General features: G+C 40.4%; 1 protein-coding gene across 1 annotated transcript; it reads left to right on the forward strand.

Moving 5' to 3' along the window:
- The first annotated feature begins 3,135 nt into the window (after positions 1-3,135).
- bmp16 (bone morphogenetic protein 16) lies at positions 3,136-17,140 on the forward strand. The gene is made up of 3 exons (XM_089013575.1): positions 3,136-3,446; positions 14,261-14,592; positions 15,337-17,140. Exons 2-3 carry the CDS (start codon positions 14,268-14,270, stop codon positions 16,287-16,289), a joined length of 1,278 nt encoding a protein of 425 aa, XP_088869701.1. The 5' UTR covers positions 3,136-3,446; positions 14,261-14,267; the 3' UTR covers positions 16,290-17,140.
- The last annotated feature ends 2,512 nt before the right edge of the window (positions 17,141-19,652 follow it).

Genomic DNA, 19,652 nt, shown 5'->3' on the forward strand with positions numbered 1-19,652 from the left:
GTTCCTCATCAAGTGTTTAATGCTATGGAAACTCCATTTCAGCAAGCCATCAACGACCATCACAAAGGTAAATATCAGAAATCAGAAAACCTTTATTCGTCCCACGACTTTATTATACGTAACAGTTTATTTATTTCATTATAATACCATAGCACATTTATTATACATAAAATAAGGTATATTTTGTGTAGTTTTAAGTCTTAGAAAATTAGAAAGGAAAAATTATGTTTTATGGGGAATGGGAACGGATTATTCTCATTTTAATGGTTTCCTATGGGAAATTAAATTTTAGGATACACACTTTTCGCCTGACACACTCTGTCTGAGAACCAATTAAGTTCGTAAGCCAAGGTATCACTGTATTTGTAAATTTGGTAGATGCACTCCACCTCACCGGGCATTCCTGCCACGCCTACCAGCACATCTGCAAATTGGGTTACATTAAGTCGCCTGGATTTTAAACTCTCACAAAGCAGGTTTTAAATCCATGTGGTGTAATGGGATTTTGGGTGTATTTGATCAAGGCGCAGGCAGGCAAATTCAGAAGCTCTGCGGATGTGTGTGGCGGAGCTTATGGAATTTCATTTAGAAATATGACATCAGCATGGGACAATACCTGGGTGGGTCGTCACATGGACCACATGATCGGCAAGGACATGCTTGCAGCCGCACTGTCACAGTAGTTGAACGTGTCATATGCAACTGTCACGTTTATGTTGCACACTTTTTTTTTTTTTTTTGGGGGGGGGGGGGGGGGGGTGTTCAACAAACCAGCACTTTAACTCATTCACAAATTTATTCGAGAATTAAAAATATGACTTAGAGTGTCATTCCCGAATTAGTTCATTGTTTTTTCTTGTTTGGATGCCGATAAAGTGCTGGCCAGACCTCTTGCCATTTTTTCCCCTTCCCTTTTTTTTTCCATGTTAGCGCTTTTTTCCAGCTTCAGCTGTTGTCAAAGCGCTATATACACACCAATATGTATATATTGCATCGTATTTTGGTCAGCCGCCCCCATTTCAAGCTCATATAACTTCAGACCCATATAATTTAGGTAATCACTCTTTTTGTCAGATGAAAGAAGAGAGTCTAAAGTTCAGTACGCTTTATTGAATGTTGATGTAGTGTCCTAGTAAAGTGTCCTTGAGAGTTTTGAAAGGCGCTTAGAAATTAAATGTATTATTATTATTATTATTATTATTAGAATTCAAGTGACAATGACAAAAACCCTGGCATTAGAGTGGACAAATTTTTGCACATGTCTGGCAGTGAATGGGTTCATGAGAATCTTGTTTAATTTTTGCAACTGCTGTATATGCAAAGTGCATACAAGAAAAAAAGCAGGTAACTGAAGCAATTGGACCCCAGAAACTACCGGTGGCCCGTGTGTGTGTGTGTGTTTGTATGACTAGTCTTGTGAGGACCACTAACATTTTATACCATATGTAGTGAGGTCATTTTTGACAAGTGAGGACCTTTTGGCCGGTCCTCACAAGTTTTTCATTCTAAAGGCTTCTAGAGGGTCTATATATGCATCTGTTAAAGTTTCAGAAAGGTCCTCACAAATTCACCCAAAATGATTTTTTGTTGTGTATTTTCATTTCACTCATACACACTTTTTACTCACTGTGTGTGTGTGTGCGTGTGCGTGTGCGTGTGTGTGTGTGTGTGTGTGTGTGTGTGTGTGTGTGTGTGTGTGTGTGTGTGTGTGTGTGTGTGTGTGTGTGTGTGTGTGTGTGTGAGAGGAAAAAGGTCATAACACAAAAAAATAATACGATATTTTAACCAAATTCACTACAGGGGTGAGAACTTTGAATATCCCCATTCAGAAACTGTTAGAAGCTGTTATTTCAGTTTCAAGTCCACTTTTTATTTCTCTGTTTTTAAAGAAGTTGAAGTGGGAAATGGGGTGACATTTAGTGTTCAAATGTAACACTAGTTCTTCTCTAAACTTATCAGCAACGGTGTTCCTCACTCCTTATCTGGAGTTATCTGCACCTCACAAAAATGTGTGTGTGTGTGTGTGTGCGTGTGCGTGTGCGTGTGTGTGTGTGTGCGTGTGCGTGCGTGCGCGTGTGTGTGTGGTAAGATGTGAGACGATGTATCGTAAAGAGACATTTGCTCATGGGCCAACCCCATGAATACAAATTTCAGAAAGGACGGGTACATCTTGCGTCTCCTGTCGTGAACAAGCGCTGCCCACTTTTTTTTTTTGTCCTTTTATCCATCCAATCACAAATGCAAACTGCGCTGACTTCATGGGCGCTGACTCATCCATTCATACATTTGATTTTATTTATTTATTTATTATAAACGAATGTCATTCAGAGTTATGGGGGCCACATATTTATAATGAAGGAGCCATTCTCCCACAGCGATGGAGCTACTGAGAAGCAGCAGGTGAGTTTGTCATAGGAGGGAGGGGGAAAAAAAAGCTACATTCTTACTTTATTTCATCTCATGTGCTGGTTGAGTTGGGTCACCCCCAATTTCACATTGTCGTAGGGGTGGCTGGGAAAAAAAGTTAAGCTGGTGGTTACTTTTGAGGCAGCAAAGATAGCAGGTGTGTATGTGTGCGTGTGCTTGTGTGTGTGTGTGTGTGTGAGAGAGAGAGAGAGAGAGAGAGAGAGAGAGCAGGAGAGAGAGGGAGGGGGACAGAGAGAGACAAACAGACAAAGAGAGAGACACAGACAGACAGAGACAGAGAGAAAGAAAGAGGGAGAGAGACAGACAGACAGAGAGATAGAGACAGAAATAGATAAAGAGAGAGAGACAGACAGAGAGATAGACAGAAAAAGAGATAAAGAGAGAGAGACAGACAAAGAGAGAGAGAGATGGAGAGAGACAGACAGAGACGGAGAGAGGGAGACAGAGAGATCGAGAGAAAGAGAGAGAGAGAGAGAGAACTAGATCAAGAGAGAGAGAGAGAGAGAGAGAGAGAGATCAAGAGAGAGAGAGAGAGAGAGAGAGAGAGAGAGAGAGAGAGAGAGAGAGAGAGAGAGAGAGAGAGAGAGAGAGAGAGAGAGAGAGAGAGAGAGAGAGAGAGAGAGAGAGAGAGAGAGAGAGAGAGAGAGAGAAAAGGGGGAGGAGACAGCAAAGGAAGGAAAGCAGGACAATATAGTAAAAGGGTTGAGGTCCAACAGGGAGTTGATTCATTCACTCACACTCGTGCCACTTAGCTTCTTTCCATGCACACACGTGTGTACCTGCACAGCGATTTAAACAGCACACAAGTGTACATTGAGCTACAACATGGAAGGAGTATTCCACAACATAGTTGAAAAAGAATATTTATATAATACAGACTTCTACTAGTTAAGAAAAGTCCACACGAGACTTGACACAAACCAATGTGTCCAAAGGAGCAGAAGGGAGAGCCGAGGGATCGGAACGCTGGAGCTCAAGGATAAGCCATGGACACTGTGTACATCCCAACCTACCTGGAGGTGAGTACTGCATACACACATCTCAGGGGTGAAGATAGAAATTTTAACGTCAAGCATTGTCATGCCGGACTGCAAAATGTCACTTTGCTCCCAAAATACAGTTACAATCAATACTCACATAAAGTGAAATTTACCCATTGCCAAACTCTGATTGGATTAAAAACTCTGACCTAAAACTACAACACTGAAAGGAGCATAACCAAATGGATATAATATAACATCAAGAAAACAGTATGTAGAATAATTATACAGTAAAGTCTCGTTATATCGATATTCAAGGGAGTCCGAAAAAATATCGATATAACCGGGACTATCGATATATCCGACCCTGTTTGCATGTAATTTTCTCAGTGCGTGCATAGAAATAGTATCGATATAACCGGGACTATCGATATATCCAATATCGATATAACGAGACTTTACTGTATATATATTTAGAAAAAAATACTTTTTTAATGAAATTTACTTTTATTATAATTATGATAATGATGTCTGATTATGTTAGGCCAGCAGAGAAGGCCTTGCTGGCCCTGACGGCCCACCACTGGCCAAACCTCAGTTCAATTTGTGACTGTATTTGAAATAAGAATCAATTCTGAAATACTGTATTTTCCGGTGTATAAGGCGGACCGGGGTAAAAAGTGAAAACCCCAATGAATGGTATTTTCAGACTATTTCTATATATAAGGCACATTGGACTATAAGGCACACCTTCAATGAATGAAAAACAGTTTTCCAAATATAACATACGAGTATATAATACTTTTCCAAATACAGTGATACCTTGGCTTAGGAACTTAATTGGTTCCCAGACAGAATGTGTAAGGTGAAAAGTTTGTATCCCAAAAATTAATTCCCCATAGGAAATCATTATAATGAGAATAATCCGTTCCCACGGCCCCATAAAACATAATTTTCTACTTTCCAATTTTTTAAGCCTTAAAACTACACAAAATATAACTTATTTTATGTATACTACATGTGCTATGGTTGGTATTATAATAATATATGGCATTATAATTAAAGAAATTAACTGTACTGTATAATAGTCGTTTTATATACCTTTGTGATGGTCGTTGACTTGATGGAATGGCATGGCCGGTTTCATCAGCATTAAACACTTGATGAGGAACGTAACCTTCTTCTTTCACCATCTTGAGGAATGATCCTTTGTAGGTGCTTTCACTGTGAGAATTTTACCTTTTTCCTCATCAATTGTGTTCTGTTTAGCTGGGTTGATAGCTTTTTGCATCAAGTGTACAGATGGCTTGTGCGGGCTGTTTGTGGAGCCTGATTAATGGGATATTTTAACCTTGCAGTCTACACTCTGCCTTTGAACTATCAAAGTTGAAACTCTTTCATGTTTAAACCAACCCCCCTCACTGCTGCGTTCTTGACCAATCACGTGGCTTTAACCGAAGACTGGGGGCGGGGAATAGAGGACAAAAACAGTCGGCTGCCATTTTGTTGTTAGAAGAACGGGCTCGTTCGCGAACGACACATCACTCATTGAGGCAGCTCTGTGTATGAAATAAGTTCGTATGCCAAGGTAAAATTTTCATAAATATAACGTTCGTAAACCGAAACGTTCGTAAACCGAAACGTTCGTAAACCGAAACGTTCGTAAGCCAAGGGGTTCGTAAACCGAGGTATCACTGTATAAGGCACGACTTCCTCTACAGGGGGAAATAGAGTCGGTGGTTGCTGTCAGTAGTTGCAATACCTGTTGTGGCTCAATATTACTTCACGTATAAGGCGCACCCGTGTATAAGGCACAGGGTCATCTTTTGAAGAAAATCAAGGGTTTTAGGTGCGCCTTATACACTGGAAAATCTGGTAGTTTCCATAAAGTACCACCCCGAAAAAAGTACTCAGGGCTCCAAGCATCACCATAATGATAAATATTAAAACACAGGAGCAAAGTAGGCCTCAGTGTTCATAAAAATAATCACTGTATTAAACTATTGTAAAAAGGTTCGGTTCTAATAGTAAAACTTTTATACAAAAGATATATAAAAATTAATTGAACACATGGGCAAAATACTTTCAAGGGCCCATGTCACATAATTCTTCTCCTTCCGCAAGCACTGCTGACTTATATGAAATACTTTGTTGTGTTGAGTGAATGTACATGACATTCAGTTTTTTGAGTTGAACAATAGTGCTGACATGCTCAAATTACCAACGAACAGAATCAGAATCAGAAAGCCTTTCAAAGTCCCACAATGGGGAAATTTGCAATCTACAGCAGCAAAATTGAAAGGGGTCAGGGGGTCAAAAGATTCCATACACAAAAGAAAATGTCAAGAAACTGAAATGTACAACTACACAAAAAAAAGTTTAATAAAAAAAAAACTCATTGACCGAAAAGCATTTTTACGTCTATGTGAATGACTGCAGCTACGTGACAGCAGGCCAGCCATTACAGTGCATTATGGGACCTGGAATATCAACGCTGCAGTTTAGTCATGACACAAACAATCATTCATTTTCTACACTACTTAAACTGTGATCCAAATCCGTAGTAAAAAGACGAATACATAATATTTTAAGGACTACTGTCATCAGTAGTATTTTTAGGTTCTCTTAAATGGCATTTAGGGCTGCTCAGGCAATCAAAATATGCTCATTGATCTGGATGTGTGCTGTTGAAGACATTAGTCACACTGGGGAAAACACATACACAAGCATACAAACAGCAGTTGCTCAATCTAAACTCAAGTGCTCTTTAAGCGAGTTGAATAGTTTCTCCGTTATGAGTGCATGCGGCCATCATGAGTAAAAGTACCATAATTATAATAATAATACTGTACATTTAATTTCAAAGCGTCTTTCAAAACTCTCAAGGACAATTTACAGTCACGGGATAAAAACTTTTTTTTGTGCGGGTGAGAAGCGGCAGCCATTCACACCAGCGTTCACTCTACCCGGAAGTAACACAGCAGCAAAGTTATGAAAGGAAGAAGAAAGGAAAGAAAGAAGTAGAAAAACAAAATACAGAAGCTGCTGGAAAGGCAGCCGCTCTCGCGGCGCCATCTTGAAGTAAAAAAAAAACAACAACAGCAACAAAACAAAATCACAAATAATATGACAACACAAACACACAGTCAGTATTCTTCAGCACTTGCAGTACCCTCTTTGTGACATGAAGCAGTTCGAGATGAAAGAGGAGAGGATCAAAGCATCCTTTCCAGCAGTGGATCAGGGATGTCATGGTGGAATGTGCACGTCTACTACAAGCTAAATGTTGAAAGCAAACACGAGGCTGTAGCATCCATTGACAAAGACATTGTCTCACATCTCCTGTGCCACATAAATCCGCTTCAATCCCACACCATTTAGTAAAAAAAATTTAAAAATAAAAACAAATCAACAAAAAGTAGGAAAATAAGTACTGTACTGTATATATATAAGGCAGATCGCATTATAATGAGCTACAGTAGAGCCTGAGGTTACATACTACTTCTTCTATGGGGGAAAATGGAGTCTGTAGCTGCTGACAGTAGTTACGAGACCTGTTGTGGCTCAATGTTACTTCACATACAAGGCACATCTGCTGTGGTATTGCACAAGAGAAGAAGTCTGGAGTGACAGAAAAGTATGTCAGAGCGGTGCAAGACATGTATCATGACTGTAAGACAGTTGTGAGGTGCACTCTCGGTGTGACGGAGGAATTCAAGGTGAAGGTGGGACTCCACCAGGGGTCAGCTCTGAGCCCCTTGTTATTCGCTAAGGTGATGGACAGGCTGACAGACGATGTTAGAAAAGAATCTCATTGGACCAACTAAGGCACAAGTGTCAAAGTCAAGGCCCGCGGGCCAAATCCGGCCCGTCTAATCATTTTTTTCGGTCCGCGAAAGCAAATCAAACTTGTTAAATTCCATGATGATTGCTAAAATCTGAGCCAAAATGTCATATTTTTGGATGTCAACCACAATAAAGGTCATTATTATTGACTTCAGATTTGAAAACAAGTTATTCATTAATTTGCTGTGTGCTCTATATGTAATATTTGAAGGGATTTAAACATTCTAATGGGTTCCCCAAATTCATAACGGCCCTCGGGAGGAAACCATAACTACAATGTGGCCCGCGGCAAAAAATGACTTTGACACCCCTGAACTAAGGGAAAAGCCGAAAGGAAAAAACCAAGATATAAGGCGCATCTGCGTATAAGGCAGGGTCATCTTTTGAAGAAAATCAAGATTTTTGTGTGCGCCTTATAGACTGGAAAATACCATCGTTTCCAAAAACTACCACCCAGAAAAAAAGTATAAGGGCTTCAAACATCACCATAATGACAAACATTAAAATACAGTGGCATAGTAGGCCTCAGTGATCATAAAAATAATCACCATATTAAACTACGTATTGTGAAAAGGTTTATTGACACAAGTTCGGTTCAAATAGTGGAACTTTTATATTATCCAAATTTCATTCAACTCATGGGAAATACAGTCGTCAGATTTGTTCATATTTTGTGAAAGATTTACAATCGCAACAGTCGCTGATTCGAACAGGCAGATACACTGCTACCTAAAACTAAAGCACAGCTTACTTTCCGATCCATCCATCTTGGAAGTGGGAGTTGGTCCAGTGTTTCAATGATGAATGAGGAAATATGCCCAATATATTCAAGGAATGTCCCCTAAATATCAAAGTTGGAACTGAATCTAGATCAATAGTCACTTAAAAAAAAGTCCAAATTGGAGTTGGCCCACTTTAGTTGTTAATGAGTAGAGCTTTTAGGTGTCATGCAGTGTGTTGCAAAGTACAATAGCAAACACAGTTTAGAGGGCAAATGAGGAGTTGAGAGTTGGAGTGAGAGAAAGAGAGAGAGAGAGAGAGAGAGAGAGAGAGAGAGAGAGAGAGAGAGAGAGAGAGAGAGAGAGAGAGAGAGAGAGAGAGAGAGAGAGAGAGAGAGAGAGAGAGAGAAGGAGGAATTTAGAAAAAGAAACACGGGAAGAGCAACAGGAAGGGAAAGTTGAGGACCAGGCGTAACATGAAGACAGCGGCGGCGGATAAATCAGCCAGCTGCAGTGACACTCGGGGCCGTCCATGTGCCGCACTCTTCCGCAAAAACATCAATTCATGTAAGACTTTGGAAAAATACACTCAAATGGGGCGTGTGGAGTAAAAGGGTGAAATAAAAGCCATTGAGGTAAAACGCGTGAAGGTTTTATGTCATATAAATACAATATTGGATTATTTATTACTGATTTTAACCCATTCGCCTCCAGACATTTAAAAAATGTGTCCAATCCAGTGCTATTGTTTTTGTCATTTTCACTCAAATTCCAGGACTGGATTGGATTAGCCTTTATTAGTATCACAGTGAAGACATTTACATTTCACACCAGCAAAGTGATGAAAGGAAGATAAAAGGAAAGGAAGAAGTAGAAAAACAAAATACAGGAGCTGCTGGAAAGGCAGCCACTCTCGCGGCGCCATCTTGAAATCAAAAGAACGAAAAAAAAAACAACAACAAAATAATATGACAACACAAAGACACAGTCATTCAATCTTAACTCATTGACTGCCAGATGTGGAAAAAATGTGTCCACTTCAGTGCCAGGGTTTTTGTCATTGTCACTTGAATTCCAGGACCCACAGAATATTGAGTTTTAAGACAACATAAGCATTCAATGCAGCGTAAGCAACCTGAGACTCTCTTCTTCTGAAGATCAGAAAAAAATAGTTTATTCTTAAATTACATGGGTTTGGGGTTATCTGAGCTTGAAATGAGGGCGGCTGTCCAAAATACAATGTAATACATATTGGTTTACATAGCGCTTTAATAACAGCTGAAGCTGGAACAAAACGCTAACATGGAAAAAGGGAAATGCCACCCCCTTGTGGAAGGGTTATTTCCTAAATTATATGGGTTTGGAGTTATGTGAGCTTGAAATTGGGGCGGATGTACAAAAGACAACTGCTGCCCCCTCGTGGAAGGGAAAAAAAAAAACATTGCTAGAGGTCTGGCCAGCACTTTATCGGCATCCCCAACGCAAGAAAAACCAAAATCCTAACAAATCCGGGAATGGCGCTCTATATCATATTTTTAATCCACGAATATTCGGGAACGGCAGTGAGTGAGTTTGATATATAGATTTGATATTGTATTATGATGGGGAAGAGTGATATGCATCACAAAAAAAAGACAAAAATTAGGGAGGGAAAAAAACCTGAACAAAACAAAAAAAAAAGAAAGACACGTGTAGTGAAAGCGGAAGCGGAAAAGCCATGTTGAAATCAACAGATAAAAAAGAGAGGATGGGAGTTTATCGCCACCCTGTCTGCTGCTAAGTGAGGTCAGGTCGTCCGCAATGTGTCTTATGGCAGACACAATCTTAAAACCTTCATTTTTGCCTGAGCCAGAGAACATTTATCATCGTCTCTCTCTCTCTTTATCCCAAAGGGACGCTTGCTACAAAAACAAAAATCACCTCCGTGCCAAATTTCTTTGCCTGTACCGCCATCAAATATATCACAATTGCCGTTAGACCACCGACGCTGCATAATAAATCTTCTTTTTAGACCATCTAAAATTTTGGTCAGCTTTTTGTAACCAAATTTGCAGATGTGCCGGGGTCGAGGCAGACACGTCCTAGTGAGGCGAAGCGTTTACTAACATGCTGAAGTTCACCATTGCCGATACACAAAAATCATGATGCATTTATTTCTACACAGAGCACAAACGACTTTCTGTGATCACATTTTTGGACTTTATTCACGTAAAATAATATAGTAATTTAATTCTCATGAGATGGCCAGTTTATTTTCATCATGCTTTCATATTTATATATATTATACTTCATATTTAGCTTGCTATTTGGGGGCCCTCTATCTATCTAGCTTGCTATCTATTGCCTATATAGCTAGCTACCTAGCTATTTGAGTCAGGAAACATATTAGCTATCTAGCTAGCTATCTTTTATCTATCTAGATTGCTATCTATTAGGTATATGCTATCTATTAGCTATATGCTATCTATTTGCTATCTGTCTAGGTAGCTAGCTATGTCGCTGGCTATTTATCCATTTGCTATCTATTTGCTATCTGTCTAGCTAGCTAGCAATGTACCTGGCTATTCATCCATTTGCTATCTATTTGCTATCTGGTAGCTAGCTATGTAGCTGGTTATTTATCCATTTGCTATCTGTTTGCTATTTGTCTGGCTAGCTAGCTACGTAGCTGGCTATTTATTAGCTATATGGCTGTCTAGCTTTTTTTGCTGTTTTCTTTTGTCACTTGGTGTTGTTGTGCTTCGTGTGGAACAGTTATGGGTTGTTTTTCCTAATTTTTGGCCTAAATTTGTTCAGGTTCTATTTTTTTATGCTTGGGTGCAGATAAAGCCCTGGCCATGGCCTCTGGGAATGGTTTTTTCCCTTCCACAAGGGGCAGCATTTCCCTTGTTTCCATGTTAGCGCTTTGTTCCAGCTTCAGCTGTTGTTCAAGCGCTATATGAACCAATATGTATGTATTACATTGTATTTTGGACAGCCGCCCTCATTTCAAACTCGTATAACTCCAGACCCATATAATTTAGGAATTAATTTTGTTTCTGATGAAAGAAGAGAGTCTAAGGTTTCTTACGCTGTATTGAATGTTTATGTAGTTCTAAAACTCAATATTCTCTGGGTTCTGGAATTCAAGTGACAATGACAAAAACCCTAGCACTGGAGTTGACACATTGTTACACGTCTGGAAGAGAATGAGTTAAGATTGAATGTCTGTGTCTTTGTGTTGTCATATTATTTTGTTTTTTTAAATTCTTTTTACTTTAAGATGGCGCCGCGAGAGTGGCTGCCTCTAGAGCAGTTCCTGTATTTTGTTTTTCTACTTCTTCCATTCCTTTCCTTTTCCATAAACTTGTCGCTGTGAAATGTAAATTTTTCCACTGCGATACTAATAAAAGCTAATCCAATCCAATGCATTACAGCTTTTTCAGTATTTTTGCCGATTCTGCTCTATTTGTTTATTGACTAGGCCATTAGTGCACTGCCCCTGGCGTGTGAACCTTTGAACCAGTGACTTTTAGTAGGTGAGGCAAGTACAGAAGATGTCTTCTGCTTGTCCTCAATCCGCTTTTAGCCAGCACTGACAAACATCTCCTCTGTAATTGTCCCACGCTGCCTTTGCCTCAGGTGAAAGGCTTCCTGCTGGTTGGGGCCGCCGGTCACACTGTAATGAACAGGCCCCCGAAAATCACACGCTGCTTTTCTCGTGCCCTTTGAACTCTCGCCGGTCGGCCCGGTGAACGCAATCACGTATGCATAAAAGCATAAACATATACTGTCAAATCCGTTACTTTTTTTTCTGACAGTGTGGCCAGATTAGCGGGCCGTTACGGCGTCATTATGTGTTTGCTCAGGCCCTAAACACTTCGCTTATCTTGGCGTTTATCAATTCAATGCCTTGTAAAGAGATAACGGAGGGCAGACCAGGGTTATAAGAGTTGGAGTTTTTTTTATTATTGTGAGTTTTTATTTCATTTTTTGTTTTTAATACAATTAGATATACTTATTTTAAAAAGTTTTTTTCCCTTTTTAGTGTTTCATTAGTTTTAACATTTGTTTTAGTTTTTTTTTAAATACTGTACCTAGATTTTGCCAGGTACAAAACTTTTAAAAAGTGACAACACATCTTGTAATGGTAAATAAATGTTTAACCTTCTTTCTTTTGTGTGGACCAAAATTCAAAATGAACCATGTGAGCTCATGAATGATATGACTTTACAAAAAGTGAAGTCATATTCATATTCATATTCAGTCAAAAAGTGAAGTCACTGATGAATCCTAAATGTGAAATCATTCAGTTAATTTTACAAGCAGACATTTTCGTCTTAAAAGCATTTATTATTATTATTATTATTATTATTATTATTATTATTATTATTATTATTATTTATAAGTAGTAGTAGTAGTCGTAATAGTAGTCATTGTGGTAGAAATATTTTGTTTGTTTGATTGTTGTTGTTTTTTTAGATTGAGTTCCATTACCTTCGCGACGGTAGTGATGATAAAGCGCTGTGGAATAGAATACAGTGATACCTTGGCTTACGAACTTAATTAGTTCCCAAATAGTGCGTAAGGTGAAAAGCGTGTATCCCAAAAATTAATTTCCCATAGGAAACCATTAAAATGAGAATAATCCGTTCCCAGGTCCCCATAATACATAATTTTCTACTTTCTAATTTTCTAAGCCTTAAAACTACACAAAATATACCTTATTTTATGTATAGATGTGCTATGGCATTATAATTAAAGAAATAAACTGTGCTGTATAATAAAGTCGTTTTATTTACCTTTGTGATGGTCGTTGATGGCTTGATGGAATGGAGTGGCCGGTTTCCTCAGCATGAAACCTTCTTCTTTCACCATCTTGAGGAATGATCCCTTGTAGGAGCTTTCTCTGTGATAATTGTATCTAGTTCCTCATCAATTGTGTTCTGTTTAGCTGGGTTGATAGCGTTTTGCATCAAGTGTACACATGGCTTGTGCGGGTTGTTTGTGGAGCCTGATTGATAGGATATTTTAACCTTGCAGTTTACACTTTGCCTTTGAACTATCAAAGTTGAAACTCTCTCACTGTCGTCTGCCTCTCTCTCTACCTGTTTAAACCACCTCCCCACACTGCTACGTTCTTGACCAATCACGTGGCTTTAACCGAAGATGGGGGCGGGGAACAGTTGGCTGCCATTTTGTTGTTAGAAGAACGGGCTCGTTCGCGAACGACACATCGCTCATTGAGGCAGCTCTGTGTATGAAAAAAGTTCGTATGCCAAGGTAAAGTTCGTACGTAAAGGTAAAATTTTCATAAATGCAACGTTCGAAAACCAAAAAGTTCGTAAGCCAAGGGGTTCGTAAACCGAGGTATCACTGGACATTTTATTTATTGATTTTTGTTTACTACATTGACATTGGCACACACAAATAACATGTATTCATTTAATGTAATATATTACATTTTACTTGTGTGTTCCCTTCATCTGATCTGGTCTGACTTAATTTTTTTCTTATCACCTCACCTCAATTATCACCTCAGGAGGGCCATTCGTTCTTTATGACCGGTTGACTTATTAACATCTGTGTCATGATGCTATGCTGTTTACTGTGGTCGTAATCGTGCAACCTCTCAGTTTGTGGTTCTGTTCCCGCGCTGACACACACCCAAAAAATGTTTGAGGGATGGGAGGGAAGAGCTCATATTGTGTGTTACCTCTCATTGCAGATCATGAAAGCAATGATCTTTTATGACTTGATGCTAATTAGAAGGGAGAGAAGGTAATCAATGCCAAAGAGAGGCAGACTCCCAATTGTTGTCGTTAAAAGCAGTAACAATATACTCTTTTTTTCTTGGCTGATTGGCTTAACCTCTTAGTGGATCTATCTATCTATCTATCTATCTATCTATCTATCTATCTATCTATCTATCTATCTATCTATCTATCTATCTATCTATCTATCTATCTATCTATCTATCTATCTATCTATCTATCTATCTATCTGTCTGTCTGTCTGTCTGTCTGTCTGTCTGTCTGTCTGTCTGTCTGTCTGTCTGTCTGTCTGTCTGTCTCTTTTTATGTCTCTCTTTCTGTCTCTGTCTGTCTGTGTCTGTCCGTCTCTAGCTACCTACCAAGCTACCTAATAATAAATTTCATTTATAAACTAGCTACCTATCTACCAACCTACCTATCGACCAACCTACCAACCTACCAACCAACCATCCATGCATCCATCTACCTTCAAATGTGATTTTTAACTAAAGAAAATATTTTCTTGACTTCAGCATTGTTTCGTTGTCCACGTTAGGTCCACCATGCTCCTTGCTAACCTCCTGCTCCTCATGGTCCTGCTGCTACCTCAAGCCTCGTCCGGTGGCCAGGGTGACACTGGCGAGGTTGACAATGGCAGGCTCGTCACACCATCGCCGGACCTGACTCAGATCATCCAGACTCTCTTGCTGAGCCGCCTGGGTCTGCAGTCACAGCCCAACCCTCGGCCCGGCGTGCCAATCCCTCGGTATCTCATGGATCTGTACCGCTTCCACCAGCAGCAGTATCACCTGCTAGAGGATCCCACCTTCAGATTCCCCAGCCAGCATGTGCAGCAGGCCAACACCATACGCAGCTTTCACCACACCGGTAAGACCATTGCTAGGCCGTGACCACACACCATAGTTAAAATGACATCCAGCAAAGGACCTTTTGCTCACACCATGGAAGCTGTTTATATGTTTTCTTTTATCAGTGCATGGTGATGTGTAAATCTACTTTATGACAGGTGCAGATATCTTTGACAGGTCTCATTTAACTATGAAAACATGTCATATGGTTCAAGCATGCTCACAGTAGATGAGATGGGTACCTGTAGTACGTGTATACACACACGTGTGTTTATGTCAACATTAAGGGACAGAGCCAGCCGTCCGATACATTATGCCAAGATTGTTTTCCACCAAAAAACGGTTGATTGAAAATAAAAATGATGAACATTGACTAAATTAGAAAAGAATCTGCTGGAGGTCCTCACGTGTATACATATATGTGTGGGAATTGTGTGTGTGTGTCTTGTTATAATTTGTGTATGTTTGTTTTATGGATGTTTTGAGGACAAATAGTGGTAATGTAGTTACAGTATTTGCCAAACTGCTAAATATAGTAACCCCAAAACGATAATTTTTGGATCCCAGTCTGACCTTAAATTTCAAAATGTGAGGTACAGCTGGCTATACATATCAGGATCAGCCAAGTATGAAAAAAGTGGCTCATGATATGAAAAATATGGTACCTCCCGGATAAATAGTTAACCAAATTGTAAATTACAAAAAGTCAGTAAATAACGGTAAAAAGTCAGTAAATAAAAGATTGTTGTTGTTGTTCATCTAGAGCCCCTTACAGCAGAGGACAACAAATGGGCTTATATCTCCTTCAACATCTCCTCCATCCCTCTGGATGAGAAGGTGCTCTCTGCAGAGCTGCGCCTACGTACTGCCAAGACCACCTCCCTGGGCCCCGGACCTCATAGACTGAACCTGTACCTCTCTGGACACCGACAGAACCCTCAACCTACTCTGCTCGAGACCAGACTCCTCACCTCCACGCCTCAAAGTCATCCAGCCGGCGGCCTTTGGGAAGCATTCAGCCTGAAGGCCGAGCTCTTTGATTTGGCCCTGAACAGAGCAGACCACCTCGGCTTCCACCTGGAGGTGGTCTCAGAGAACAGCACCGGTCTGGAAGAAGGGGAACAACATCAGGGGGGGCACTTGAGAGTGTGCAGATCTGTGGAGCAGGACGAGCACAGCTGGGCCCAGGAGAGGCCTCTCTTGGTGACCTATAGTCACGACGGGCGGGGTGAGCCTTTGGTGAAGCACGGCAGGAGAAACGTCAGCGCGGTGCCTAGGAAAAGCTGGAATAGAGACCAAAAGCGGAGCCGGTATAAAACGTACAAAACACCGAGCTGGGACGGCCAACTAGGAAGAGTGAAACGAAACGGCGGTCGCGCCGCCAAACTCAAGCGGCTCTCCCGCAACCGCTGCCGTCGCCATCCCCTCTACGTGGATTTTAATGACGTGGGATGGCATAAGTGGATCATCGCGCCCAGCGGCTACGACGCGTTCTTCTGCCTCGGTGAGTGCCGCTTCCCCCTTGCCGACCACATGAATTCCTCCAGCCACGCTATGGTGCAGACACTGGTCAATTCAGTCAACGGCGCCGTGCCACGGGCGTGCTGCGTACCCACCTCGCTCAGCCCCATTGCCCTACTCTACCTGGACCCCCAGGACCGTGTGGTGCTGAAGAACTACCAGGACATGGTGGTGGAGGGCTGCGGATGCCGGTAGCGTGCTGAACAGAAACCGTCCTGGGCGGAAGACGATGTGGGATGACGGATAAATGCTCTCCAGTGAGGGAAATCTCAGCCTAAGCAAAAACTTCAGATAATGATTTTCCATTGCACTGGTACGATAACGTGAAGCTTTAACTGAGGGGGCTACAGCATCCAAAATAGAGAGAGTGAACAAGCTTTCCACACTGTAAGGCGCACCTAAAAGCCTTATTTTTTTTCAAAAGATATCCATGTGTCTTATAATGTATCCAGTGCCCCTTATATATGGAAAAGGTTTTAAAATATTCATAGAAGGTGCGCCTTATAATCCAATGCGCCTTACGGTCAGAAAAAACGGTGATACCTCGGTTTACGAACCCCTTGGCTTACGAACTTTTCGGTTTGCAAACGTTACATTTATGAAAATTTTACCTTGGCATATGAACATTTTTCGGGATACACACAGAGCTGCCTCAATGAGTGATGTGTCATTCGCGAACGAGCCCATTCTTCTAACAACAAAATGGCAGCCGACTGTTTTTGTCCTCTATTCCCCGCCCCCAGTTTTTGGTTAAAGCCACGTGATTGGACACAGCAGTGAGGGGGTGGTTTAAACATTAAAGAGACAAGCAGACGACAGTGAGACAGTTTCAACTTTGATAGTTCAAAGGCAGAGTGTAATCTGCAAGGTTGAAATATCCCATTAATCAGGCTCCAGAAACAACCCACACAAGCCATCTGTACACTTGATGCAAAAAGCTATCAACCCAGCTAAACAGAACGCAATTGAAGCGGAACTAGATAAAATGATCACAGAGAAAACACCTACAAGGGATCATTCCTCAAGATGGTGAAAGAAGAAGGCTACATTCCACATCACGTGTTTAATGGTGATTATCATCAAGTGATTAATGCACTTCATTGCATCAAGCCATCAACGACCATCACAAAGTTAAATAAAACAACTTTCTTATACAGTACAATTTATTTCTTTAATTATGATACCATAGCACATTTATTATACGTAAAATAAGGTATATTGTGTGTAATTTTAAGGCTTAGAACATTAGAAAGTAGACAATTATGTTTGATGGGGACCTGGGAATGAATTATTCTCATTTTAGTGGTTTCCTATGGGAAATTAATTTTTGGGATACACACTTATTGCCTTTGTTCTCTGTCTGGTAACCAATTAAGTTCGTAAGCCAAGGTATTACTGTATAGCGCTTTAACAACAGCTGAAGCTGGAACAAAGCTCTAACATGGAAAAAGGGGGAATGCTGCCCCATAGTGGAAAGGAAAAAAACATTGCCAGAGGCCATGTCCAGCGCTTTATCGGCTACCCAAACAAGAACAAACAAAACCCGAACTAATTCAGGAATGGCACTCTGCGTCATATTTTCAATTCCCGAATAAATTTGTGAACGGCAGTGTATGAGTTAATTTGCAACAGAAGTCAATGGCAGCAATCAAATCATCATTACAAAAAACTACGAAGGGGAAGGCTGAGGTTGTCCCTGAAAGCACTTATGTGTCACCAGCTGAAGAAAATACAATGCCATTGTTCTGAATGTACTCTGTTATTATTTAAAAGAAAACTTTTCTTCACAGAAGTAAAGATGATCGGATACAATTCCATGTATATATCCCGCGGCACCATTCTTTAACTTAAAATGTATTTAAAGGCTGCAGTCTTATGGCGTATTTAATCTTGGTGATAAAATGCAAACTCACATGTTGTAAATTATGACTTTACATGTTTGACCGTTATGTTAACTACCCAAAATGCATTGTGTGTCGCTTTCTCGGTCAGGGGCGTCAGGAATCGTCACAAACTCGAAAACAAGACTTCCTGAATATTTAGCGCGCATCTTAAAACGTGAAATATAGCTATATGCGGTGGAATCTGTCAAGGTTTGCGAGGTGGTGAAGGCAGATGTGGATCCCAAAAAGCAGGCAGGAGGGAGCGGCAGGTTGTATTTGAGAAATTGTATTAAACCAAGAGTAAAAGTCTGCCAAGATGAAACAAACACATGCACAGCGTATAATGAATGCACAATGCATACAATTGCATACACAGCATACACTGCATACAATGACCCGACACCGAATGGTCGTGCCGGGAGTCCTTTTAACTGTCAATGATTGGGAACGACCAGCACCTGCGAGGCAGCAGGCAGGGCTGACAGCGCTACCCGTTGGTCGCCAATCCGAACGTGGCAGTTCGCCACTGATCGGGACGACCAGCACCTGTGCAGGTGCAGGCGGGGCCGACAGCGCCACCTGTTGCTCGCCAACCAGGTCATGACAGAATCTTTGTAAAATACTCAGTAGAAGTCATTTGAAGTGATTTTACAAATTATGGACACAACTTGTCCGGAGGCGTCGGTTGTCCTTGAAGTCTTGTGCACTAACAAAGCTGTGCGTATGAATATGTGAGCGTTTGTGACTTAGGGTTTTCCTAGACTAGTTGATGTGTCGACTTTATCACTCCACAATGACGCCGCGTTGAATAGTCACAGGGAGTGGAATTTATTGGCTGAATGTTTTTCATGTTTACTATCCCACAACATTTCGAGCATTATGTCAACTAGTCAGTTACATACCTGTCAACCTGCGAGACACTGTAACCTTACTAATGGCTCCATTTTTCCTTACTTCCTAAAAAAAAACCATACGCGCATGTAATATTTCACTGCGCAATTTTATTAACAAAATATCACATCTAAACATTAATACTTTTAACAAGTTACAACATATTTCTAGCAATAATCATGTATTTTCTTTGTTGTAGAGCATTGTGGCTTTTTTTTCTGTGTACAAAGTAAAAAAAGAATTTAAATTTGTGTTTTCGCAGTGTATGATTTTTTTAAAAAATATGAACAATAACACGGAAAAAAAAACACCAGAAAAATGTTTAATTTAATTGATTTAAAAATAAAATTCCACTTGACCGCAACTTTTTTCTCAGAACTTTTGTTTCTTCTCGAGACTTTTCGCATGGGCTTGTTTTCTCGGTGGTCGACTTCACTTTATAGGAGTAGCGATATTTGTTATATTTAACATTACTGCTCACATTTAATGACCAAAACGGAATTGAAAATATCTAAAAATGTTACAATTTTTGCATTTCCGGTACAAACTTTTTTGTATTCCGTACACATCTAAAAATGTGCAAAAATCCCATAGAATATGGCAGCCGGTTGACAGGTATGCAGTTATAGGGGTTGAACCAATTGACTAGTTGATGAGTTTAGTATTCTAATCAACAGTAATCCCATTCAGATGAATGACAGTATACTGCTGTACCATGCTCCAAGCATATATTTTGCCCTAAATGAGTCTGGTAACTCACATATTGTGCAATTAAAAGCACACG

This window comes from Hippocampus bargibanti, linkage group LG14, assembly GCF_051943395.1.
Source record: "Hippocampus bargibanti isolate YZ-2025 linkage group LG14, ASM5194339v1, whole genome shotgun sequence".
Lineage (NCBI taxonomy): Eukaryota > Metazoa > Chordata > Actinopteri > Syngnathiformes > Syngnathidae > Hippocampus > Hippocampus bargibanti.